Genomic DNA, 27376 nt, shown 5'->3' with positions numbered 1-27376 from the left:
GGCTCAATGCTGTGACCACTTCCTGGGAAGCTGTTCCAGTGCCCAAACACCCCCTCGGTGAAAAACCTTTTCCTGATAGCCAGCCACCTGCCCCTGACTCAGCTTCAGGCTACGTCCTCAACTCCTGTCACTGGTCATGACAGTGAAGAGATCAGTGTCTGTCCCTCTGCTTCTCCTCATGAGGAAGTTGTAACTGCAATGAGGTTTCCCCTCAATCTCCTCCAGGCTGAACAAACCAAGTGACCTCAGCCACTCCTTGTATGGCTTCCCCTATTCTCATGGCCCTCCTTTGGATGCTCTCTAAGAGCTTAACGTCTTTTTATCTATTGTGGCACCCAAAACCTCCCCCAACACTCGAGATGAGGCTGCCCCAGTGCAGAGCAGAGCAGGACAATCCCCTCTCTTTCCCTGGCTGGTGATGTTGTGCCTGATGAACCCCAGGACATGAGTGTCCCTCCTGGCTGCCAGGGCACTGCTGGCTCATGCTCAACTTTCCACCACCCAGGACCACCGGGTCCCTTTCTGCAGCCCTGCCTTCCAGCATCTCATTCCCTCATTCCCACACAACCAGGATTGCCCTGTCCCAGGTGCAGAATCCAGCACTTGTCCTTGTTAAACTTCATGCAGTTGGTGATTGCCCAGTCCTCTAATTTGTCGAGGTCTCTCTGCAAGGGCCTCTCTGCCCTCAAGGCAGCTCTTCCTAATTTAGTGTCATCGGCAAGCTCATTTAGTATCCATTGAATCCTGCATCCCAGTGGTTAATGGAAATGTTGAAGAGAACTGGGCTGAGGATGGAGCCCTGCAGAACCCCACTAGTGCCCAGACCCCAGCCTGATGTCACCCCATTCACCCTTTGTGCCCAACCTGTGAGCCAGTTGCTCACCCATCATTCAGCATGGTTATCCAGCTGTGTGCTGGACATTTGGTCTGGAAGCTACTGAGAGAGACAGTACCGAAAGGTTTGCTGAAGTTCAATGAGATGCTATCTATTGACTTTCCTAGATCAACTAAGTGGATTACAATTTTATAGAAGGAAATCAGGTTCAACAAGCAGAATTTTGGCCTGCTGTGATGGCTGTGACCAATGACTGTATTGTCCTCCAGATACATCTCCCAGAATAGTATTTTTCATTATTTTACTGGACACTGAAGTGAGACTGACAGGCCTGTAGTTTCCAGGGTCTTTCCCTTCTTGAAAACTGACAGCTCTACCCAGCTTCCAGTCAGCTGGGACCTCTCTGGACTCCCAAGACTCCTCAAAAACGGAGAGAGGCTTTGTGATGACATCAACCAGCTTTTTGAGCATTGTCAGATTAATCCCATCAGGCCTCATGGATTTGTAGGGATCCAGCTGGAGAAGCAGATCCCACACAATTTCAGGGTTGCCTGGGAGCTGATCATTCACACAGTCATGGTCCTCCAGCTCTGAGCACTGAGACCCCCTTGTTATGTCATCTCTGTTGAAGACAAAGAATTCATTAAACTGTCTTGTCCATGTCCCTTTTGGTGAGGTGATCATCCTCATCCTGTAACAGGCTGATGTTATTTCTACACTGCCTTTTGCCATTCATATATTTGAAAAAAACTTTTTATTCTCTCTCATGTTTCTGCCAGCTCATTGTAGCTTTGACCACACAGATTTTCTCCCTGCAGTGGTGAACAGAATCTCAGTGTTCTTTCCATGTCACATAACTTTACTTCCACTGGGCATGCATCTTCCTTATTCATTTTATTTCCCATCAGGTTTCACTTACGCCAGGAATGTCAAGTCTCTGGGACTGGGAGAAAGCTTGAAGCTTGTCTCATTTGTTCCTCTTGCTTGGTGTATTAGTGTACAAACATTTCAGGTGTGGTACTTTGTAGCCCACATCTCCTGAAGCAGATTGAGGGATCCCACTTGTGTTTGTTTCCTCAAGTTTTGTCCTTATGTGTAAGAACCCTGCGTCCGGGTATTTTATGGCTTGTTCCCAAAACCTCTTCTTCCATCTAAACCAGGTTGCTCTTTGCATCACAGTTTACAAAGAAGTTGTCAGAATATGGGGATGTCGTCTGACATCTGAGTTGTTTTCTCACCTGAGTTATTTATATAAAGAAGAAATGGTGGGTTTGATATTAGTCTCAGATTTCAGCCACTGGCTTGGCTTCCCTAGTAGGCTGTATTATTCAGAATAAATTTCCACTGTATTTCTTTTATTACTATATCTGGCATTCAGATTTTCTCTCATCTGTGATTATTTTTGTTCTCTTCGTTTTAGAGTATGTAATTTAAAATTTGGACAATACTTCTTAAAGTAAAGTAAAGTAAAGTAATGTTTTTTGGGGATTCTGTCTGTTTGATCATCTCTTGTTTGTTTGTTTGTTTTGTGTGTGTACTTTGTTACAATTTCCTTCAGGGATACTGCTGGCCAGGAACGGTTCCATACACTTAGTACCAGCTATTTCCGTGGTGCACAAGGCTTTGTTCTCGTGTACGACATAACAAATCTCAAGAGTTTTCAAAGTATAACAGTCTGGATGAGCGACATATATGAGGTAAATATATCTGTCAATGGTTGGTCACTTAATGAAGGTAATTAATGTGTCGTTTTAAATGACTGCATGAGCTGTATTCTTGTTCCTATATGTTTCTAACCAGAATTTCTTGCATTTAACGCAGCACACAGTATGATAGTAGAATTACTGTCCTCTGAAACTGGAACATGGTTTCTATTTAGACAAGCCCATGTTGATGGAGGAATGTTTTCTAAAGTACTTCTAAAACATAGCTTCCAATCCCTCTTTGTGCATGCTGAGTTATGGTGCTTTTGTCATTGGTGTGGCTATGCATAGATCAGTCTGCATGAGCTCATCCTGGGATTTTAATTAGATTCCGTATCAAAATTCCATATCACAGCCAGTGATTTCCCTTTCCTAATTTCATTACTTCAGTGTAATTACCTCATCCCAAGATCAAAGGAATTACATATCCTCTTTGTCCTTGCTGGGTATTCCTTGAGAGGATGATTTCAAGAGGAAGTGGGGTGGGAGGCTGTTTGGTTAACTCAGCTGCTCGTGGTGCTGTAGCCAGAAATACGTTCTTTCTTGTGACATAGGAAGTGATTCAATAGCACATGGCTGCCAGACAGGGTATGTGTTCCTACTGGAGCTTGTCATAGCCCTCTGTGCTTCACCTTGACTTCCTATGTGGTAGAAAACTAACACAGTGAAAGAAGTTAAGTGGTTTTTCTGCCCTATGAGTGAGTTTGAGAGGCTCATGGAAAGGTCTGACACTTATTGGAGCTGGAGTAAGGTAAACAGGTAGGAGGAGTAGGAAGGCCAGAAGAAAAATGTCTGGAAACAATGTGAAGGGAGGGAGGAGTGGGCAAGCCCTTAGATCATTCAGCTGACTGTAATCCTACATTCCAAGTCTTTTTTGGTAGGTCTCTCTTGATCTGTTCTCTATTAGCTAGAGTCAGGGAAGTTTAGAATAGAATAGAATAGAATAGAATAGAATAGAATAGAATAGAGTAGTTCAGCTGTAAGGGACCTTAAATGATCGTCTAGTCCAGCTGCCTGACCACTTAAGCACTGACCAAAATTTAATTTTGTTATTAAGAGCATTGTCCAGATGCCTCTTAATTTGGCTGGGGGAATTGACCATGCCCTAGGAAGCCTGTTACAGTGTTTGACCACTGGCTCAGTAAAGAAATAATTCCCAATGTCCAGTCTGAATATCCCTGGCACAATTTGAGCCATTTGCATGTGTCCTGTCTTTTGATACCAGGGAAAGAAGATCAGTATCGTTCTTTCTACTTTGCCTCCTGAGGAGGCTATAGGGAGCAGTGATATTGCCCCTCAGCAGTGGCACAGCAGTTTGTAGTCAGTCTCCTTGTGGAAGTTACTGTAAGAACACAAGCAAGGTAATGCTCTCCATTGATCAAAATCAAGTAAAGTTTCAGGCAGGTTTTTAAATACCCTTTGTGATTTGGTGTGGATGGATGGGAGAGTTCATCTTGGGAAAGGGGGCTTGAAATAAAATCATCAAATGCATTGTTTTTCTCTCTTCACAGCTTCAGTATACAGCTGAATTAATAAACTACACATGATCATATATCCAATAATATACATGGGATATCTTGTACTCTTAGGAAAACATTATATTCACATTATCTCATTTTTAAAAACATTGCTCTGGTGACCTAGCACATCATTGTTCTTGACCTTAGAGCCGTCTTAAAAGTCTTAGTGGCAACAGAGTAGCACATTACTTCAGTAATGTGTATAAAGGAGATTCAATGGCAGGATATTCTTACTGGCTTACACACTTTAAATTAACACATCTGTTTTATTATTTTGTTAAGAAAAGCATATGCCTTTCTTCTGCTGGCCAAACAGGAGTCCCAGCTAGATATGCCACTGGTTGTACAGTTTCATGGTTAACAAAGATTTAGCTCCACAAACAGTTTGATAGCAGGTTTACTGAAACTGTAGATTAAATGGAAAATGTGGATTATTTGCATATATCCATTTATATCTATTAATCTATCTACCTACCTATCTATTTATATTTCAATATTAAATATTGCTCTGGCTTCACACTGGCTCCAAAGGAGTAATTTTGTTCTGTCATCTTCAGTTAGATCAACAGGGCAATTGATTCAGTGGGCTACAATGCACAGCCTTCAACAGCAAGAAAGTATCAGGGCTGTATGGCTGGGGTGGAGAGAGGGATGGGACTCGCTCCTGTGGCCACCATGCAGGTTTACATCTGCTTTAGTCAATCAGGAAATGACACCTGCACAAGCCTGCTCTCTGTTTGTGACACTTTCAATGCTTTTGTGTAAATGTACTCAAGGTATTACTACTTAGACTGTTTATTCTTAACCCCTGAAGGTACTTTTGTTAGTTTAAAGTTTAAAAAATGGAAAAATACTCAATCTAAAACAATTTCTGGGAATGTAAATTGCATGATTGATTGTACCAATCTCAAAACTAGCAATTTGTGTTGTAATAGAGCTAGATAGTAATAAAAAATTTAATTTAGTCCTAGTGGGATATCAGTTTCTGAAGTGTCTTGGTGAAAATATATGGGGCCATTCATTGCAAAAGAAATGTTTTTAAGCAATAACTGTTAAAACACAGGGCATTTCGTGAAAATTAATTACTTCCTGGAGGTTGGTGACATTCCTTGCATTTGCTTTGGTCTGTGAATGCAAACCAGTATTTAATTCCTGCAAATGCCCAGAATCAAAGTGACTGTTTCTACAGCAGCATTTGAAATACACAAGTGTAGAAAAAATAAACAAGTTTTAAAAAGGGCAACAGGGAGAATACAGGCTTCACTAAATATCAGACTAATAGGTGTAAAGCTTGCACCTGAACCAGTCAAACAGGAATTTTTGAGGCAATTCAGTTATTACATTATGCTCTCATTTTTTCAGATTTTGCACATAAAGATTTTAAACAGAAAGTTTTTTAAAAATCTTGTGAAAAACGAGGTTCACTTTTTAGTAAATTTTAAGGAATATGTTTAATAAAATAATTAAGACAATTAGGAGATAAGAAAAAACCAAGAACGGCCGGCCGGGTGACTCGGCATTCAGCCAAGTCCACACCTTGCTTTCTCAGAGACACTCGTTAAATACCCTTCTCGTTATATCGATATATGAAATTCCATCCATATTCCAGGAACTGCCCTGCATGGTCCTTCCTTGGATCTGCCTTTTTAGAGCATGCGTGTTTCGTGGCTGTGTCCTTGTTATCGCGTCCAGCTTGGGCCTTGGTCCGTGCCTTCTGCGGGTGGTAGATGCTGATAGTTGGTGTTATCAGTAGCAGAGTCTTCTTTACATGTTCACTGGATGTTATCCCAACCAAACAGACAGTTTAAGCAGCTGCTACATCAACTACTCCCTTTATATCTAGTCTTACCAATAGCAGAAATAAACTTTATATCTTTATATCCTTACTATGTTATTAATCATATAGCATACATCTTGCGAAAAGCCAATTTTATAATACACACATATAACAAACCCCACCTCTTCTTTTTATAATTCATTTGGCTTTGAGCCATATTTCTTGTTTTCTAGCTTCCATTATTTCCTCTTATAGACACTTACTTTCCAACCAGTCACCACTGGTCCTTAAGTTTTCCACAATTTAATATTTTCCCAATTATGAATACAACTATCTAATTTGGATGGGTTATAACAGTGACTGTCGATATGGGAATGTGTAATAAGAAAGGAACCTCGGTGTCTTTTCATATAGAACTTTCAGTAGTATCTGTAGCATGATTTTGCCAATATCCTATAAGGCAAAAGACAAAGAATGAGTGAAGTGACAGAAAAAGGAATAACAGAGGTCTGGTATGGCTTATACCTCCACCCTCCATGCCTATGGGGTTGCTACCCACAGCAGGAGTATATGATCTTCTTGGTGGCAAGTACAGCGGCCAACCCAGTCTTGCCCTCTATTTCCTTGTTAATTCTTTTTGTTTGTTTGTTTGTTAGTTTTCAGACAAATTGCCTTTGACCTTTTTTTTTTTTTTAAACCGTAATTCTCTCCACTGTTCCTCAGGTATTTCCCACTCAACAGGCACTGGTAATCCCCATTTACTGGGATATATGTACACATGCATCACTAAAAGGCAGTAAAGTCTTTTAATCCAAAGGCCAGCTGCAAAGCCTTTTTAGAACTGACAATTAATTATGCTGGCCATAGCTGCACTCCGAGTAAAACTGCATCTTTAGTTCAACTATTCCATGTCACTTCTGATACCATTTAATTTTTGAAAGCTTCCACCTTTTTAACTGTAACTAGGATTGAGGGACAGGTTAAAAAGAAATTGAAAGAGAGAAAAAAATTTACTCAACAAAAAATAACTTAAACTACAGAGTGAAAAGAAGAAAGAAGAGAAAAAAAACCAACAAAAAACAACAGAAACTTCTTTTACCCCTTCTGATGTTCGAGTTTTATCATATTGAAGGTTTCTGTTGGGCCAATCCTCTGCTCAGCCTATTCTTAGGGCAGGAAGACAATGAATTCTTGCTATTCTAGAAGATTTTCCTTCACTATTTAGGAGAACTCAGAAAGATACATACACTATAAGATTTATTTCTATCTAAGGCAAACACACTCACTCAATTTGACATGCATTGATTTGAAAGATTAGATGCTCCTTAGAAACTTCGATAAGAACCCCCTTTGACAATCAACACCACCAGTTTTGTGAGCTAGGTCTTATCTGCAGCCAGCTGGAAAACTAAGAAAAAAAACCTTCCAAAACAGTTTCTGCAAAATTCATAGTAACTTATCAAGCAGGGAAATAAATGAAACTACTAGAAAAATTGTGCATATACCACAATAATATTTCCAAGCAGCAAGTATCTTGTCATTCATACTATCTCTCCTTATATTCCACAAGAAAATCTGACATCTTCTTATATAAAAAAAGAAAACCAAAACACCTTCAAAAGTTTCTTAACAAAGACACACAAAGAACTGCCCACAGAAAAAGAAAAAAAACAAACAAACAACAACAACAACAAAAAAAACTTCTCAACCAATATCTACATCTCAACCTCTGTCTAAGAGGCGAATGACAAAGTTTTTCCACCTTATAAAGTTATATAATTAGTACCTTAAATTATTTTTGATCCACCCATTTGAAGAACAAATCTTTATATCCCTTCTCATGACTTCTAAATAGTAGAAGAAAAATTTGCTCTTGAGAATAAACTTGACAGAACTAGATTTCTATCAGTAATTATCTGTACCTTTTTGTGGGGACAACGCTGCCAGCGTAACTGAAGAATGTCCTGTATTGGTTACAAATGTTGTGTGTGTACACAAAGGAATCACAGCTCCTGTATTAACTTTGACACAGTACCAGTTTAGTTGAAAACTCTTTCCTTAGTTCCCACTCTGTCGGGTAGTAGTTCACCCTATATTTTGTGAGCACTAACATATCCTCTTGGTATTTCACATAGGCGCTCTTCTCTGCCCTCCTTCTTTAAACAAAACAGATTAATAAGTAATAAAATGCCTTTAAGTTAGTATGAAAGAAGTACCTTAAACACACACAAAAATAGAAAAAATAAAAGAAGCAAAAACATATTGTTTGTTCTGTAAGATATAAAACCTAAAATAAATTAGCCAAAATGTTAGGGATATGGAGCCCGTCTTCTTCTTGTGATTTTCATGTACCTGCAATATTATACAGTGGAGTGACATAAACACTTTCAAAAAAAAAACCAATATTACATATTTCAATTTCAACTCCCCACACTAGAATTACTTGAAAGTCCATTTCCTTTGTAGCTGTGAAGAAACAGAGGTAGCATTTGACAGACCGGACTGATTTTTAGGTGTTATGCAGAGAAGTAAAACAGAGAAAGTCCTTTGTCCATAACTTCCAAATTTACTTGAGTCTTTTCCAGTTCATGACCACTCAGCTCTGTTTAAAATTCAACTTTGTATCACCTGGTTTAGATGCTACAGTTCATTCTTGGGTTCTCACACCGGTCTCTTGATTTTGCTGACGTTGATTCAAAACTTGCAGCTTTAGTTTTTCAGCCATACCGCAGCTTCAGTTGCCTGCAATACCTGAAAAAGCATCTTCCCACTATGGGGTTAAAGAACTTCCTCTCCCATTTTTGCAATTGTAAAGCTATACCCTCTTAACATTAATTTCTCTTTATTTCATAATTTAAACATTATCTCAAAGGGTGTTACTTTCAGGTTCCAATCTGGGTTGCATCTGGACTCCCAACATACATTTTACTCATGGCATTTGAGCATAAATTTTGTTTAAAAAAAAATCCCCAATAACAAAAGATCTAATTTCATCCATAATTCCTTCTTCTTCTAATTCCTTCTTATCAAACACCAGAACTCTCACAACTCTTTTGACTCCAATCTCCTGTTTCATTAAAACTATTTCTTCCTATTTCTGAGGTCACCCCCCAGCATTTGATGTCTTATAGCTATCTCTTTAGGCAATTTCAATGCACTCCCAAAAAAAAAGCCAAAAACCAAACCAAACAAAAACAACTTCTAAGACCTCTAAGAATTTCCAAAATTCTCAAAAAACCTTTCAAGACCTCTAACATAAGACTCTCCAAGCTTCTGTCCCACCTTCAGGATTCCATCCAGTCACTGCCTGGTCTCCTCTCTGCCATCCAACAGCCCGAACATCACCCCCTCCTTTTTTCCCCCGAGGCACAGAAAACTCATCAGCTCAGCAGCACAGCACCATGTGCTGCATAGACCATCTTTCAAAACAAAAACTCCTATTTTACTTCAGCAGTCTATATTACACATACATTCACTCAAGAACAACAATAACAACAACAATAAAAACTCTTCAAAATGAATTTCCCCATTAATCTGCAAAACTGCACCAATCCTCTTTTTAGACAGCCCTCTTCTTCTCCCAATCTTTCCCAGGTATGCATTATTCCCCAGTCAGTAAACATTTTACACCTTTTTTTTTTTTTTTTTTTTTTTAAGTCCCATTCTTTTCTTTAAGATTTTCTTACAAACTATCAATACATTTTCTCTCTTTTTCTAAGAGGATTTTTTTTTATTATTATTATTATTATTATTTTTTTTTTTTTTTTTTTGCCAAACTTTCTTTATTCTTCTGCTATAGCCTTCATTCCCAATAATATTCTTAGATCTTTTCCCAACACATTAAGACCCAATTCAGGCATTAATAATATATTTCCCATCCATATGTTGGTACTCCTTTTAATTACTATGTTTTTTATAATGGATGCTTCAAACTTTTTCCCTTCTGCAGTCACCATTTCTGAGATTTCTTTACTTACTTTACATCCTATGGGGCTTTTAATGATACATGTTTTCTCTGTTTTAAGATCAACCAAAAATTGGAATACTTCCTCTTTAGGACCTATTTTTAAAGTCACTAAAGGCTTTATAAAATATTCATCCCTTGAAAACCGAACTCTTTGTTTTTCTTTTAGATGTATCTCTGTCGGAGTTTGGTTTTCTCCCTTCTTTCTGTCTTCAAAACTCAAATCGAGACAATTTTGGATTCTAACTAGGCTTTTTGTCTCAAAGAGAAAGTCATTCATTACAGATGTAAGAACAGAATCTGTTTCATGGATTAATTCTTCTAAGGCAGAGGGGAGAAAAACAGGACTCCACGCCGAGTCCTCCGAGAACGAGGGGGTGTGAACCACCTCTGTTGTAACAGAAGCAGGTGAGGACAGGGCTGCGGGGAAAGTGGACGGCGGTGGAGTGGTCGGAGCAGTGGGACCCCCGGCGTGGCAGGCGGAGCGGCCGCGGTCAGGGCAGCCAAGGCTGGGTGAGACTGAGCTCCCGGTGGGTTTAGGGCTGGCGCGGGGGCCAAGGGGAACGGGAGCACATGCGGCAGTGCCAGTTGTGGGCAGGGGCAGAGGCAGGGGCAGGGGCGGGCAGGCAGCAGCACAGGGGCCAACGCTTCAAAGAGACCCCAATCCTTCTCCTCCCCCTCCCATTCCGCTTCCCGCGTTTCTGTCCTTGCAAACAACCTTCTTGAACCTGAATTCTTCATTAATTCCCTCGCAGTTCCCCCTTTTTGTGAGCACAACTCCTCAGAATTCCACTCTGGCCTGCAGTTCCCCTCTTTCCATTCAGACATTTTAACCGTTTCAACAATTCACTTCTTTAACACAAATAAACTCCACAACAAGCACACCTCTTCAGCTACACTTACTTCCACTTACACAAAGACAACACAAAAAGATTGGTACCCTTTTTTTAAAAAAAATTGTTAGTTTTTACTCATAGGTATTTGAGTAACCCCCAGATGTTCTTAGATTATCACACTTTTCAAGCCTTTAGTATTCCTCAACCTGGCAGCCTTTTCCAAAGCCCAGGTGTCTTGGACCTTACACCTGCAAGGCTTTTTTGTGTTTCTATCCTCAATCTGGCAAAAACCCCAAAATACCTATATTTGGCCAAACCCTAAATGCTCTTGGGTCTTACGTAACCCTTTTAATTCAGCAGCAAGTCTAGGTGTCCTTTGCTCTCTTCCTTTAAGGGCTCCAGCCCCTTTTCCTGGGACCCCGTCCCAGACCAGGGGGTTCAAATGTTTCCCCCCCCCCAGTATCCCGTTTTCCCAGTGGGTTGTATAGGAAAACTATCGGCTCCCTTCCTGAGGGTCCAACCCCTCCCTGGGACCGTCCCAGCCACCCGGGGTTTTTTTACAACCCCTCTTTCCTCTGGGATCCCGTCCCAATCACCCGGGGTCACATTCACACTTTTTATCTTTTGCTTCACCTCTGTGCTGGCCGTTTCCCTAGTGAGATAACAAACAGCATGAGAAGCCACACTACACTCACTTCACCAGTCTGGAGTACCCAGCCAATGTCCCATTCACACACCACGCAGACCCCCCTTTTAACCCGCTCCCCTGAGAATTACTCACAACCATTTTCTTCCTCAGGTTCTTCGTGCACGAGGTTTTTATGGAGCAAAAATACTGCAGTTTTAGGGAGCCTTTTCCCTTTTCCTTACTTGCTTTTTTCTTTCTCCTTGCTTGTCTCTTTGGATGTTTACCTGCAATCCCCAATTCTCACCAGGAAAAACAAAGTTTTGGGCCGCCAAAAACCCAGGCGGGGCGCCTCCCTCACTCCGCTTTTCCTGGGGTTTCAGGGTCGAGGTATATCCCGGCAAGAGCCCCCAAATTGTGAAAAACGAGGTTCACTTTTTAGTAAATTTTAAGGAATATGTTTAATAAAATAATTAAGACAATTAGGAGATAAGAAAAAACCAAGAACGGCCGGCCGGGTGACTCGGCATTCAGCCAAGTCCACACCTTGCTTTCTCAGAGACACTCGTTAAATACCCTTCTCGTTATATCGATATATGAAATTCCATCCATATTCCAGGAACTGCCCTGCATGGTCCTTCCTTGGATCTGCCTTTTTAGAGCATGCGTGTTTCGTGGCTGTGTCCTTGTTATCGCGTCCAGCTTGGGCCTTGGTCCGTGCCTTCTGCGGGTGGTAGATGCTGATAGTTGGTGTTATCAGTAGCAGAGTCTTCTTTACATGTTCACTGGATGTTATCCCAACCAAACAGACAGTTTAAGCAGCTGCTACATCAACTACTCCCTTTATATCTAGTCTTACCAATAGCAGAAATAAACTTTATATCTTTATATCCTTACTATGTTATTAATCATATAGCATACATCTTGCGAAAAGCCAATTTTATAATACACACATATAACAATCTGTTCAGTGTGCTAAGCTGTTTTTGCAACAGTTGAAAATAACAATCCATGCAATTTAGCGTTCTTAAAAACTCCCATTGATTGTATAAAAACTGGCCAGTCAGTGCAATTACAATCAGATTACCAGTAATGTTCTCATTATATTTCAGTTAGTTTATGTGTGGAATACAGCAGCTTTACTATTAAAAATGAATTATTGTCCAAGGAAGTACAAGACACAAATATGCTGCCATTCCTGTATTGCTGTAAAATTTTAATTCAGAACTAGAGGAAACTAGGTAACATGACTGTACTTTTTAAAAGCTTACTAGAAAAATATACTCACTCACAGATTAATATCTTAGGCCATTATTGGCAAGTCCAGTTTAGGGACATTGGATTTGTAATGCATTCATTAGGAGCATGATAATTGCAGGAAGATAACTTTAGAACCTGAAAGCACTCTTTATTTGTAGGATTGCAGGTTATGTCCAATGTATTAAAGTGCTCCTCCTGCTGACATGGCTTTTAGTTGCTGGATGCACCTGTTCTGAAAGGCTGATGCTGTTTGACCTTTGAAAATTAAATAACTACAAGCAGCTGTGTACCAAATCTATTTGCAGAAAACAGTTTTTTTCCAGGATGTTTTGAACAAGATTCCAACTAACAGTGGCAAAGCATTCCTCACAATAGAGTGGTTCAAATACTCAAATAGATGCCCACAGAGTATCGCTTAAAGGAGACACTTAAAACTCCATTCAAGAGGGCCTTGAGCAACTCGACCTGATTTTGAAATTGGCCCATCTTTGAGCAGGAGAGTAGACCAGCTGATTTCTAAGAGTCCTTGCCAACCTAAATCACTCAATTATTCACAAATGGCATCTGGGTCTCCAAAAATTGTTGACATAGATGGTCCAAATACCTTGAACTGGTTTTAATTGTGCTAGTGTCCTGGTGTGGCCATGAAGGTGCCAACACCAGCTCCTAACAATTATCTCTGTGCTGGAAATTGCCATCACAGAATTTTCTGCGTGGAGAAGATAATTTTCTTTCTTTGTGCAAGTCTTGGTGACAGTAGTTGAGTGTTTTTGAATACATTAATCTGCTATTTGTCCTACCTGAAGAAGGTAGCTGTGACCCCTCAGCCAGGATATGAACTGTATGAATTGTTGAGCTGCTGCCATTTCTGCATAGTGCCCTTTTTTGGTTTGGTTCCTCTGGTGCCTTTGGGAGATTAGACTGTCTTTCAGTGTTTTTCCATCATACTTAAATAAAAGCAGCACAGAAAACTGTTTTACAAATGTAAATTAGTTTGACATGATGCTCTTCTGAGTTTTTCTTCCTCAGATGGGAAAGCTTGATGTCAAAAGATCAAATTGTCCCGTTTCATAGATAGGTTTGTCATTATGGCTCTGATTAGAACTTAAAATTCTTGTTCTGGTAATTTTATTAAATTGGTTTGTCTGTAGTCCTAGGTTGGTTTTGGGAAAAATTGGTTTATATCTAATGCATTCTAAATTTGCTAGTAGACAAATAAACTTTATAATTTATTTATTTCCACTGAAGTCCTGCAAACTGCAGTCATAAGGTGACACTTAGAAAAATATGTGGAAAGAGACATATTTGGCAATCCTAATATAAACACTGCCCACGTGATGCTTTTAAAGAGACTCTGAGGACAATCTATTTCTAACAAATTGTTCTTCAGTATTACAAAGGCTAGGTTTCTAGTGTCATTGTCTAGTGAGTAAGAAGAAGAAGCTTCCCAATTTTATGGCCTTCTCCAGCTCTGCCTTCATCTTGATGTTTGACCATGTACATCTTCTTCAGATGTGAAAAACTATATTTCTTCCTCAAATACAGACTATGTAAGAACCCACGTGGTGTATTATCAGGTATGAGTTCTCAGTTTCACTTTTCGGACCTACAAACAAACTTCTGTTGCCTTTTCCATCTGTAGTTAATGAATCTCAGTATCATGCAGCCCTTCACAACTACACCCCAGAGGTGTGATGAAGGGATAAGGTGGTGCTCTGGAAGATGGATCCCATTGTCATGGTCAGTTTGCTGCAGGGGAGGTTGGGATCATTCTTGGTAGGTCTGTGTTCACCATTTAAGAGGTGAAGGGGTATTTAACCTCTAAGTACAGATATGGTGTAGTTTTCTTAGAGAAGAGGCGTGTGCTACTTTTCATACTCACATAAATTCACAGCCCTTCTGGAAAATAAAAACTGTTGGAAAAAAAAGAGTTAACATTTGGAAAAAAAACCAACCAAACAAATTACATACAAATACAAAAAATACATACAAATACAAATTACATACAAATACAAAAGGATGAGCAAGATATTTTTGCTTTTGCATTTTTCATTTCTGTTAATGTCCTCATAGGTTGTGTATTTCCCTGGCTGGGTGGACATTAAGCAGTGGGGCACAGGGCACAGGTGGGTGGCCCCTGTCAGTAGTGGATACTGTGGTACCGTGATGTGTGTCCAGTGTTCCGAGTCCAGGATGTGGCACTGCTGAGTTTGAGGCTTTGCTGCTGCTCCCTCCCGTGGCCACTGCTCACAGCAGCCTGGCGCCTGCTGCTGCCAGATCCAGCTGCCTGGGAACCCAGTGGAAGAAAAAGCCTTCTGCCAAAACCTGGTGGCTCCAAGCTGTGCCAAACATTTGAGAAAACTTTGTCAGTCTCAGTAAATCTCTTGCCTCCAGTTTTTTCAGGGAAATACAGTGATGATGTTTTCCTTTTCAAAATAAAATAGTGTAGGTATTCTTCAGGTTCAGGTTGTATTTATTTTAACCTTCAATAAAATGTGAACTTTAAAATGTTAAAGCCCTAAGAAAAACTGAGAGAGTGAACCAAAAATTGGCATTTTTGGGATACCAGAGCCAAACTGTTTTTTGCCTTGATGAAATTGATGACATTTTAAATAGTATTTCTCCATAATATGGGGGCAAAAATGTTTCCTGAATGTATGAGCTTACTCAATGCTGTCTTGCAAAATAGGATTTTAACAATTGTAAAATAACGTTTATCTTTTTAGCTATAAATTTTACATTTGGAAAGCTTATTCCTGAGCTATAAATAACAGAGTATGAAAATATATAGCAAGCTTTTGGAAGCACTGAAAAGCCATATTTTTGGTTCAAATCAGTGTGCCCATGCAGTTTTTATGCCAGCTGAGCACATGGTCAAACTTCTGTCTAGTCATATTGACTTAATTTTTTAAGACGTCATACATAATCAGTTTTCAGAATTTAAAATGGACATAATTTTGACTAACAGTCTTCAGTTTTCTAAATGCAAGAAACTGCAAGATACAATCTTTAAAAAAGGAAAAGTATGAGTGCTTTGGTGGAGGATCCAGACGAAGTGAAAATACATGGATACATTATATAGATGTAGAAATAGTAGTTATTTGTAGTAAATGAAGTAAATACTATGTGATTGGTAGTACTAATAAATACTTGCTGAAAAGCCTGGTACTTCAAACCTCCTTTAAGTTTTGTTATTGCTTGAAGCTGTTTAGATAGAACATTCCTACTGCAGAAATTTGCGCTGTTTATACAGAAATTAAGTTACAGAATGAATTCAGTGGGTTTGTGCATGCAGTATGTATTTCCGTCTAACCTTTAACTGCAGAGTGAAGTCAAATGTCACTTGTAAAACCTTCATCAACCTTCAGTCTTCTTCTGAATTAAAAGTTGATTATATAATTGTCTATTTACCCTATTTTAGGACTGATGTATGTGATGTTATGTAGGAGAGCCACTGATCTTAATGAGTGAAGCTTCAGTGCATTCTTAAATAGACAACATTTTGGTCTATTAATCCAGGTTAGATTAATTAATTATTTTAGGCCTGTACTTCATACTCTTACAAGGTTTACTTCATTTTATTAAACTTGTGGCTATGAAATAAGTCTAGATTACTCTAAGAGGAGAACAGATTAAACAAAGAAAAAAGAAATAGTGTTCCTAAATATTAAATTGTGCCTACTGATGAAGTCTTCAAATAGTTGTAAAAGTAGAAATAAACTAAAAACAGTGTTCTCTCATCCTTTAATGAATAGAGGTTTTTCTCTATATGGTTGCAATGGATTTTGTCTTATGGCAAAATTACAAAAGGTAAGGATTTGACAGAGATCCAAGATTTCACCAAGGTCCCTGTAGAGAGGTCTGCAGCCTGAGACCAGGCTTTCTGAGTCATCAGGGAAGCTGTGGGAACATGTACCTCCAGAATAAGCCATAACATCAGACTACATAGGTTTAGCTGTTTGGAGATTGAGACCCTCAGTGTCCTCCATTTAAACACCAAGAGTGGTTTTAAGTATTACAATTTTCACCACGAATGTCAGTTTTCAAATTCCACATGCTGTTGCAGAACTATTTCCTTTCCTTGTCATTATTCCAGTCATGTATAGTTACAATGGCTTATTTTAAAATAACACTGATGTTGAAAACCCAGTGCATTTCACAGTCATCATGCATGTGAGTGGATTAGGGGAACAGAGAAGGAGACAAGGTCAAAAAGGTAGATTTTTCTTCCTTTTGAAATCAATGAGGTTTTTAAATTTTACTTCATTAAAAATCTATTGCCTTCTTCCTAGTGTCTTGGCATAATCAGACTTTTATGTTGAGTTTGAACACTTTGAAAGTAATTTTACTGTCTGTGTGCAAAAGTGAAGCACAGAGAGGTGCTCTTTCAGGTGCAGCAAATTCCTTCCCTTTTACTTGTGAGTGCTGGATGTAGACTAGAGTCATATGCTAATCCATGAATCTATTACTTTTAGGAGGGCAGTGTCTGTGAATTCCAGGGCATTTCCAGTCACTTTAAGCCTCAAGCTGGAGCATTCATCAGAAGATGGTGCCTATGCACCATATACTTTATATCTTACAAAAGGGGTTGGAAATTATATGTGGCGCTTTTAAGAAGCTTTTTTCTGCTCTTTGCATTCTTGCTGTTTTTCCTCCAAATCCCAGTAACTGGTGGAAAATATTTGCACATATGAAGGTCATGACAGAATTTAGTCTTTACTTTCAAGGAAATGGAGTGCTGAAGGTTAGTGTGAGCTGAAGGTGAAGAGCTTTTTTTGTTTGCTTTTTTCTCACTTGACACTTATTAACGCTGGTTCTCTTTTAGAAAGCAGGTGATGAAGTGGACGTAATACTGTTGGGCAACAAGTGTGATAAGGAGTCAGAACGGGTAGTTCCAAAACAGAAAGGAGAAAAGGTATCTTTGGTACTTTCTTTGGGTCCTACTGAGTTTCTTAGTGTGTGACTGAGCTGTTAAACTGAAAATGGTAAAAAGCTCCTGAATTCCAAAAATTCTGTTAGGACTTGCTCTAGAAGAACAAGTTATGGAGTTCTGGAGTGTTAGCAATACATTAAGTAATTCCTAGCTGATCTCTTTAGAATACTGATTTCTCTTTTAAAGGTTAAAATGTACTATAAAAGTTTTAGGTGCTACAACAGAAATCTTATATAGACTGCATTTTCAGAATACTGTTGTAATGTGGAATATTAAAATACATTCTGCATAATTTTTCTGACCACACCCATCAGTGATATTTTTGCTACAGTCTGACTATAAAGAACTATTCTGGCAGCCTATGAAAAGTGATCTGCATTGTCTCTGAATAGCCTTAAATAAGACTGGACAGATACTGAACATCAGCTCCCCAGAACTGTGTATATGATGTATAATTGAGTTGAGTACAGTTTCTAGCTGCTGATGATGGATGGAGAAAGAACTTACTAAGTGGGGAGTGCTGTTCTAAAGGGAATGGCGAATGTCTCTCACTGAGAGTCAGTGAGGAAATTCAGAAGCCATGCTATGACAGAAAAATTTGGGATAATAATTAAATATTGCAAGAGAGCGTGTGATGTATACCAGTAAATTTTGGTACGGCAAACTGTATGCTTCTGTTCTCTGGAACTTGGAATTAGCCTTCCTGTTCTGCTTTCAAGTGTGGTAAGTCAAGCAGGATGGTCTCATGTTTAAAGAGAAACACACTGATAACTTTTTGCCAATTATATAATCCCAGATAATGGAACTTTAAAAAAATAACATCACCTTTTGGACAACATTACACTCCAGAGAGTTCATAGTTCACATGCAAGATGCTTTCAGCGTTGATGTACCATACCTGTGTACAAGGAATAAGGTTGCTGAAAAATACATGTTCTAGTCTCACACAAAGGATGATGCACTGTCAGAAACCTAGAGAGTCACTGGATGCATGTGCACCAGAGGGCAGCAGTAGGGTTTTGCTTAGGGTGTTAACCATGACATTTTCTGACATATTCAACCAAAATTCCTCTTAATGTAGTATTATTTTTTTTCAGAAACAAATCATTACCTCCTCCCCAGTGAGTCTGCTTTCTAGATTTCCCCTGTGTTTTGAGGCAAGGCAACTCTTCTGTTATACTATTACTTCTTTTAATATGATTTACAAGTGCTAAGGGATCTGACTGAATGTGCTGGAGAAAGATTCCTTTAGCAGAAAGAGAGAGACAGTAATTGTCCTCGCACTCTAAAGAAGAAAATATCCTTATTAAGAGAGGAAAACAGTTTGATTCTAACTTAGACAAATAATAATTTTTAGTTACATATTTCATATTACTCTGAAAGTATGAGCTTTAAGTGTTGTTCTGTCAAGTCTCTTGCACAGAAGAACTCTAGATTTCCTGGGAATCTCATCATTTATATTGGCATTTCTGTAAAAATCTGTTATAACTGAGTGGCTGTCGTGTATGATTTCATTTCATTTCAATTTGATGCTGAGAAATTTTTTTGTTTTTTCTTTTTGTACAAAATCATGTAATAATTCATTCTGTACAAACTTATATAATTGTGATCACTCAGAAAATGAGATATTTAATTTTAACACTAGGAAGTATAATTTTCTTGTATTAATTTCTTCTCCTTTACTTTGATAAAAGTTTTAACCTTCTTGGGCTCCTCTGTTCACCCCCCCAATATCATTATCTTTTTCATTGAAAGATAAAAATGTTGAAGGTTATATGATTTGGTAGAATGTGGCTGTTTTTCTCCTATCAAATCTTTCTAACAGAAAAAGCCAAGTAAAATCTTCCTTTTTTTTTTTTTTTTTTTTTTTTTTTTTTGCTTTTGCTGTCTTCATAGCTGAAGCTGATTTATAGTTTTAAAGCTGATTTTTCACATGTAATAGAACTCTGCACAGTTTTGGAATATTTCGGACATAACTCTGATTCAGCACTAAGAAATCATACCAGCACTTTGCTAGGAAGTAGCATTAGCATTACTAATTTTATTGTTGTTGGTAAGAGACAAGCTTATTTCACACGTGTTCTTCAAACTGTTAGCAAGGATATCATTTCTCAGTAGCATAATTCCCACAGGTTTGTAAATGGATTTAGGTATTTTATTTATGGATCTATTCAAGATGCTCCCAAAGAAAAAAAAGTAGTTCTTTGAATACATTTTTCTGTTGTCTTTTGGAGAGGGAGTTGCCAAATATGTGTTCATACTTTCAACTGCTTTACCACTGGACCAGTGGGGGTTTTTCCACTGAGGACTTGCTTGCCACAGAGTTAGCAGTATGCAGGGTAAAATGAAAAAATACATACATTAATCTTCTGTGACCAATAGTGTGCACATTCAGGAAAAAATGTGAGTGCATTGATAGATGTAGTAGGCAATGTAGTAACATGATACAGAGCAGGCTCAAGTATTCAGGGTTTTTTTGTTTGATTTGATTTTTCTTTTTTTTGGTCTTCACATATAGAGCTTTCTCCCAGGCCTCTGCAGGTACTGGCATGATTTGGGAAGGAGAAGGTCAGCCAGTAGTGGGAAAGCTTTCAATTAGAAATTGCTTAGGAAAGTTGGATGTCCCCATAGACAGGATGAAGTTTGCCCAGTTGTGCTGAAAGGGCTGATCATTATGATTTGAGCCACTGTCAGTCAACTCTGAAAAATCATAGTGGTTGGGAGAGATCCCTTTTGACTAGAAAGATGCCAGCATGATGTATATATTTTTAAAAAGACAAGGAAGAAGGTTCAGGGAACTATAGGCAGTCAGCCTTGCCTCAGTCACATTGTTCAGCATCTTCATTGGTGATGTGGTTGATGATAGAAGGGGATTTGCATGTGACATGAGATTTAAGGGGGTGTTCTCCCATGTCTCACCACATGGTAGAACACAAATTCTATGGGACCTTGATAAACTTGGGAACTGGGCCAGCCAGAAACATCATGAAGTTCGTGAAGTGCAAAGATTTGCACCTGTGATGGAATAATCCAAGGTTTGAGTCACTGTCCTGCCATGAAAGACTGATGAGTTACAATGAACACCAGCTTGAATGTAAGTCAGCAGTGTTCCCTCATGGCTTTAAAGGTCCTGGGCTACATTAGAAGGATAATGGATGGTAGATCTGGGGAGATTATTACCCCTCTGACTTAGTATTGGTAAGCCACATGGAATAATGTGTCCAGCTTTGGCTCTCCCAATTCAAGAAGGGTGTTGAGAAACTGCAGCTGGTCCAGCAGACAGGTAAAAAGGTGATTGGGGTCTAGTACTGGTATTCCATGAGGAAAGGGAGCTAGGTAAAGAGCAGGCTAAGGAGCAGTTACTGGTCTACAGCAACTGAAGTGGCACTGAAGGAATGACAGAAATAGACTCTTCTCAGTAGAGACAAACAATAAACAGAGAGGTAACAAACACAAGTCCTGTCTTGGGAGGTTCAGGTTGGAGTTGAGGAGAACCAGTTGGACTAGAAGGTTGATGTAGCCATGGAAGAAGGTCCCATAAAAGGTACAGAATCTCCATCATTGGTGGATTTCAAGACTTTTGTAGGCAAAGCCATGGCTGACCCAATATTCTGTGGGCAGTAGCCTCATTTCAAATGGGGTTATCTTTCAAAATTATTTCATGATTCCATGATTAAAAGGGTTGGTTTGTGTTCGTCAGAGTTTGTACATAGGTAACCTCTAGGAACCTGTTATGTGATACAAGGAGGGAAAAGGGCTATTTAATAGTAGTTTCTGTGTACTTTAATCAACAAACTAGTTCTCTCTACTTTAGGCCAGTATTCTTTTTGTACGTATGTTTCTTTATGAACCCTTATGCATCATTGTTTTGTACTGGCAATAGTTGAATGATCTTAACTTTCTCTAACAAGTTGCTGCAGTACTGAAAACAGTTCTCAGCAGTCCACTGAGTTTCAGAGTTCCTTATGAAGTTATGAAGTGGTCTCTGTCTAAGGAATCAGTTAGATCTCATCTTGATTTTCAGAATTACATTTTCTTGTTGCATTTTGAAAAGGAAACCATTTTGCTTACTTTTTTTTTTTTTTACCATTAGTGTAATCTTTATTATATTTTGATTAAAACTTTGAAGTCTGATTCTTGTATATATATTGTGTTGTTGTTTTTTTTTTTTCATGCTAACATAACTCAAAGCTACCTGTAACAGAAATACACAGGAAATAAGACAACAGGAGTAAATTAAATAACACCAACCAATGTAAAGTCTATGCTGTCCTTCTAAGTATTTTCTCTCTTTGCCTTTTACCATAATATGTTTTTGCATGCATATGTTTTCTTTGCTTGCCTGTTAGCTCTGTGCTTCTCTCTGTCTAGCATTAAGGAACATCTCTTTTTTATATTTCATCATGCCACCTTTTTTCAACAGTTTTTATCAAATTTTTATCTGCAGGCACTCCATTAGTTTCTTCTAAATAATTGCCTAGGAGACAGCTCATTTTCCAAATAAATCAAAACACTGAGAACAGACCTGCTGGAGTTTATTCATATTTACAAGTAAAGATTGGTTTAAAAAGCTGTTTTGAAAACACAAAAATTTAAGGAGAATGTATTAAGAGGTACCTGAAATTTATAAACTGAGGAGGAATATAGAGTACTTTAGTGAGCAGTTGTACTTAATTAGTGTTTTTATAACATGCTAGAAGTCAGAACACCTCCATATTGCTTGCTACTAGTATTAGGAACTGTTGGGTTTGGTTTTTTTTTTCCTGAAGAATGTTCATCCCATTTCCTACATTTGTTTTTCAGCTTGCTTGGGAATATGGAATGCCATTTTTTGAGACCAGTGCTAAAGAAAATGTGAACATTGAGCACGCATTCTCAGTCTTGACCAAGGAAATCCTGGAAAAGGTAGGCTGCTTTGCTAAGGAGAAAGAGAATGGGAGATTTTTCTTGACAGATTGGGTAAATAAGGTTGTAACTACAGAATGGTTTAAGCAAAGCACAGCTGATGCTGGTTTTGTTCATGGAGTTAGTATTTTGCAGGGATCCTGTAGCTGCAGGCATACAGAGGAGAAACATGGGGGAGAAAAATTGTGGGAGAAGAGAAAAAAAGAAGAGGTGAGCAGGTACAATCAGTTCAGAGAGAAAGTGAAAATTCAGGAAGACTACATTTGTAATTTCATTTCCCTTATTTTCTTTAAGGGAGTGGTTAATAACTCCAGAGTAGTTCTACTTCTGTGCCAGGAGGATTCCTTTTCCCTCTAGGCATCTGCAGAGTGTGCACACAGTGAAGATGCTGCATGATGATGGAATAAGTGGAGCTTTTATGTTCAGCAATCAAATGTTTTATCCAAGGTTCATAGCTGTTTGTTTGGCTGATTCACACTTGTGCTTTTGAAGTTATGAAGGCCTAAAGATTTGAGTTAATTAGTGGTAGAATCAATATTGTAGCTGTCAGAATCGGCATCTCTAACTTGGGTGTGTTGGCTTAAAGGTCCTTACTCCTCAGAGTTGCAATTCTTTTGTAGGACTGAATTACTGTTCATTAGCTCTGAAAATGTTTTGCATTGCAATTTATTTTTAGGCAGTAGAATATTATTTTAGACATTAATAGATGTTCTTCGTGCAATGTATTATCACTGCCATTTATCACCAATATTAGTTATACAAAACTAACCTTCCACTCCGAATACTCTTCAAGTCATAATAAAGATAAATGAGCAAAATTACTGACAAAGTCACAAGTAGCAGTGTTTTGATTAAGTAGCCATTGGGGATGGTCAGAATAATAGCTCAGGGTTGGACTGCTTCTAAATCAGGGTCCTGTCATACTACATAGTAATGCAAGCTGTAGTTGGTTATTTTGGGGGAAGAAAAAAAAAGGCAAAAAAATGTTTTGGTTACTTTAACATGAAAATGAAGCTCAGCAGCTGAACAGTCAAATATTGTTTAGAACAGGAGGATAAAGGCAGGCCCTTGAGTTACTGAGATTGTTGGAAAAAGTCTCAAGTAAGATAACTGATTTTGTTGTAAATGAAAAAGACATTGTCTACTGTAAAGAGAGAATATATTGTTAGTATGAAACATGAAAACTACAAAACAATAGCTATGATCGTAACTGCTGCAAAGACAAATATGTGCAAAGTGAGCATTTCTGCAGGGTGTGTTTCGATGATATCTAAGAGAATTCTCTGCACACGCAAAAATGATATTTGAGTATTTTTCACATTAAGATTGCCTACACTTATTTTACAGTAAGTGAAACTTCTGAATTCCTACTCACCTTTGTGAAAATTCATGGAATTTGTAGTGTGGACGCGGCAAAAAAATTCAGACCATGCTGAACATGTTATACTACTGCTTGGTTTTAATTAGAACTGCTTTGAATAGTTGTATGCTCTGCTTGTATGTGTGTTTGGAAAATGTGCCCATGAGAATTTGTTGTATTTGTTTGCAGTAATGTTTCACCTTAGCTAAAAATATTTGGAATCCTGATGAGGCATCATGTGCCATTACTTTGGGGTATAATTTGCCATTTTCAGTAAAATGCATTTGTTCATTTAAACAAGAACCCCTTTAGCCCAATTGGTTTTACCACTAGCCTGATGAGAAAGAGTTTGCTGAGGGAAAAAAAAATCTACCATACAGTTTCATCATGGTTTTCAGGTTCGACAAAATAATTTGCCTGTTCACAAAACTGTGAAATCTGAATGTAGTACTTGAATTTTAACTTCTTCTAACTGATGAAATTTTGGAGAATGGAAAATGCAGTAGCAAGTGTGACTAGTAGCTGTGAAAAATGACATGATAGATGCCAGTCCGAGATAATTTCAGTCATACATCCATTTGGTAGTGGTAAAATACATATTTGCTGATTGTAAAAAGGAGATACAGCTTTGCACAGTGTTTTGGCCCAAGGCACTTATGCATGGGGATTGTGGGCCTCCCTGTCCTCTGCAATGGACCATCTGTCCCAGACTGATGAGATGCTTCAGTGGAAGCATGTCACTGCTTTCCCAGTCTCACAGAAGAAAGGAACTCCCTGGAGCAGTCTATTATGGCCATGCTTTTGGGAAGTGCGTGAAGCTTATTCAGAGGTAAGATAAATAAGCAGGGCAGGCTGGCAGGCAGTAGACCATTCTCAGATGCATTGCAGTAGACTGTATTAATCTGAGGAAATCTAGGACTTTTTATGTACATTCCTGTTTGCCATCTACTGTGGACATGTCCTTAGTAACTTAATTTACACAAAAACTCCTGTGGATGGGGAAGATTGATGTCCAGAGTTACAGAGCACATACAGAAGCACTAAGCTTCTTGATTCTTTCAAAGTTTAGAACAAGTTGTGGTCCAGTGGTGGATTGTGGGAAAAAAAATATTAAAAGTTTCCTATTAAAGACATTTAAACAACACAAAACAAAAAGGGGCAAGTGTTTCAGTGTATTGTCACTATTTTGCGCTGCAGTTTCCCATCTCTTGTTTGGCAGTTTGTGTTGCAGTGGGCTTAAGGCAGAGAGACGACTTCTATATCCCAGTGATCTGGATAACTAAAGTGCTGCTTGACCTTTCAGATATTTTCCATCTCAGCCATTCCATGCTGGGTCTTGGTCCTGCAGCTCTAATTTACATGGACAGTCTCATTAAAACCATCAGATGTTTTTTGACAGTTTACATTGTTAACAGCTGAGGAGTTATGTCATATTTCTGAGAACTCACAATTTTCAAACCAATCAGTTAATAATAACTGAATGCATAATAATAACTTGAGTTTTAACTTCCTCTGACTGATGAGTTTTTGGAGAAGGGCAATAATAACCAATTTGATTGTATTTGAAAGGCTGCAGTGGAAATAAATGTTAATGACATAGATTATTCCCGGAGTTTGCTTAGACATGTTGACAAATAACAGTATTTTATTTATTCACAATTCTCATGAATCTCAGATATGCCTAAACCTGTTCATTAATAGATCACAGCTGTTCTTTAACAATGCTTCTGGTTGCCAGTGAATTATTTGGACTTGTGAGTCAGTCCTCTAAAAACAACCAAAACCAAAAAATACCACCCAGAATGCAGTTTAGCATTTACTCTTTTGTGTTCTTTCGTTTCATGCCCAGCAAGCAGTAGTGTTCTCAAGTAGGTTTTCAAAAAAATATTACAAGCCTTTGTATTTGTCCTTTTGGGTGTGATTGTTGGTATTTTTCTAAACTAGGATGAGGAGAGAACTCCATTAAATATGGGAAAATAAGAATTAAATTATCACCTTTTTCTGAAAACTGCAGTAAAACTAACCAAAACTTATATTCTGCCTACCTCCCAAGAGTGATTGACTACTAAGATTATTTTAGTCATATTAAATAAACATATATCTGCTGAGCACAGAACAGTGAAAATCCATTTAAGACCTTGCCCTGTGCTATTGAGAGTAACTTTTTAATGTTTAACAGCTGGGTGTTATTTGAGATGAACAGTTAGAAGTAGCAGGCCGCAATTTTACTCTTCCTTAATTTCTTTACATTTCTTTCCTATGGCAATATGATTTTTGAGATTATACTGTGTTTTCTATTCCTTTGCTCTTAAAGTACCTTTGGAACTTGTTAGCTGATTTGAAACAAATTTGACAGATCAAACTAAAAGATAATTAAGTTCCTGAGTAGTTCCTTGAAAATAAGGTGAGAGGTAGAGTACTCTGCAGGAGTCTCTAGCATTAGTTCATAGAATATTAGACACCACTACACAAAGAGGCTGAAAAATGCTTCAGCCAGCTACTCCAGCTGGAGTTTGCATCACAGATATCAAATTCAATTCACTTCAAGACCCAAATCCATAGGAAATCAGATTTCATTATTGCTGAGGTCCATGGAATTGTTAGTTTGTCTAAAAGATCCCTGTGTCTCCAGCAGTGCATACTCAGTGTTTCTTTATTATCCTTAGTCATGCATGGAGCCCCAGGCTTTATTTGCCCTTTATTTATCTTGTACTGACCACAGAATAATGATTCTTTCGAGAGGTTTTTCATAATGCTTGTACTGCTGTACTTTAGATCCATTTTAGATTTTTATCTCCTTAACTTTCTTAGTAACATTAGGTGTATTCAGCATTGCACATGTGGGAACCGAGGTACAGAGATTAAAGCAAAGAGGATAAATGGTACCAACTCACTTAGTGCTGGTGCAATGTAAGGCACAATTTAACTACGCTATCTTATTTAATTAAAAAAAAAAAAAAAAAAAAGAGTCTGATTTGGACATTGAATGAGCCAGATAGTCTTCTGGAAACAGTAGCATATAATTAGGTCATGTAAATCAAAACTTAATCACAACGTCTGTATAAAGGGGATGAGATTCATCTTAGCATGCAATCCTGACCAGCTAAAATTTGCATGACTGGTCTAGTTGTCTGGAATAATCTCTATTCAATGGAAAGAGATGAGTCTTTAGGATAAAATTGCATTTTGGAGATGCCTTTCTCCCTCCATTGATTATGAAGGCCTCCATATCTCAGCCTATATGGTTTCAAATGATTCAAATTAAATAAATTAAATTCCAGGAGAACAAAAGAAAGTTACAGACTTGGCTTCTGGCATTTGCTGTTTCTGCAGGATGTTGACTTTGAAGATATATTGCTCTCTTAAATAGAGTTTTTATGATGCAACTGTATTAAACCTCACCAAGATGATCTGTAGGGTTGAGGAACCTCACAGGAGATCTACAGCTGTCTTCTCAAGTTTGTGAATAGCTAATTGCAGTACAACATTGTTACAGTCTACATGGTAGTAACAGGAGAGGGAGATAGAGCCCCATGCTTCGCCAGTGGGTTAGATGCCTTAGACATGGTGGAATAGCAGGCTTTGGGAGCAAGACCTTCATCAACATTCCTTGAGGATTGTAGTCAGCAGCAGTTAGATCCTGCTGTGCCAGACCTCA

General features: G+C 38.4%; 1 protein-coding gene across 7 annotated transcripts in view; it reads left to right on the top strand.

Annotated features, from left to right (window-relative positions):
* LOC310916712 (ras-related protein Rab-10-like) overlaps positions 1–27376 on the top strand; it is a 44773-nt gene that overhangs the window by 6335 nt on the left and 11062 nt on the right. For 4 of the 7 annotated variants that reach the window (XM_083874468.1, XM_083874467.1, XM_083874464.1 and 1 more), the window contains exons 3-5: positions 2394–2532; positions 17346–17435; positions 22257–22358. In XM_083874468.1, the coding sequence (XP_083730594.1) occupies positions 2394–2532; positions 17346–17435; positions 22257–22358 (331 nt within the window). Of the gene's footprint in view, positions 1–2393; positions 2533–17345; positions 17436–22256; positions 22359–22677; positions 27309–27376 lie in introns of those variants that run through there. The other 3 variants (XM_083874462.1, XM_083874465.1, XM_083874463.1) reach the window with 3 other exon arrangements.

This window comes from Zosterops lateralis (genome assembly GCF_965231275.1).
Source record: "Zosterops lateralis genome assembly, chromosome: 1".
In the NCBI taxonomy this organism is placed as follows: Eukaryota; Metazoa; Chordata; class Aves; order Passeriformes; family Zosteropidae; genus Zosterops; species Zosterops lateralis.
This window is presented reverse-complemented; position numbering and strand designations above follow the sequence as displayed.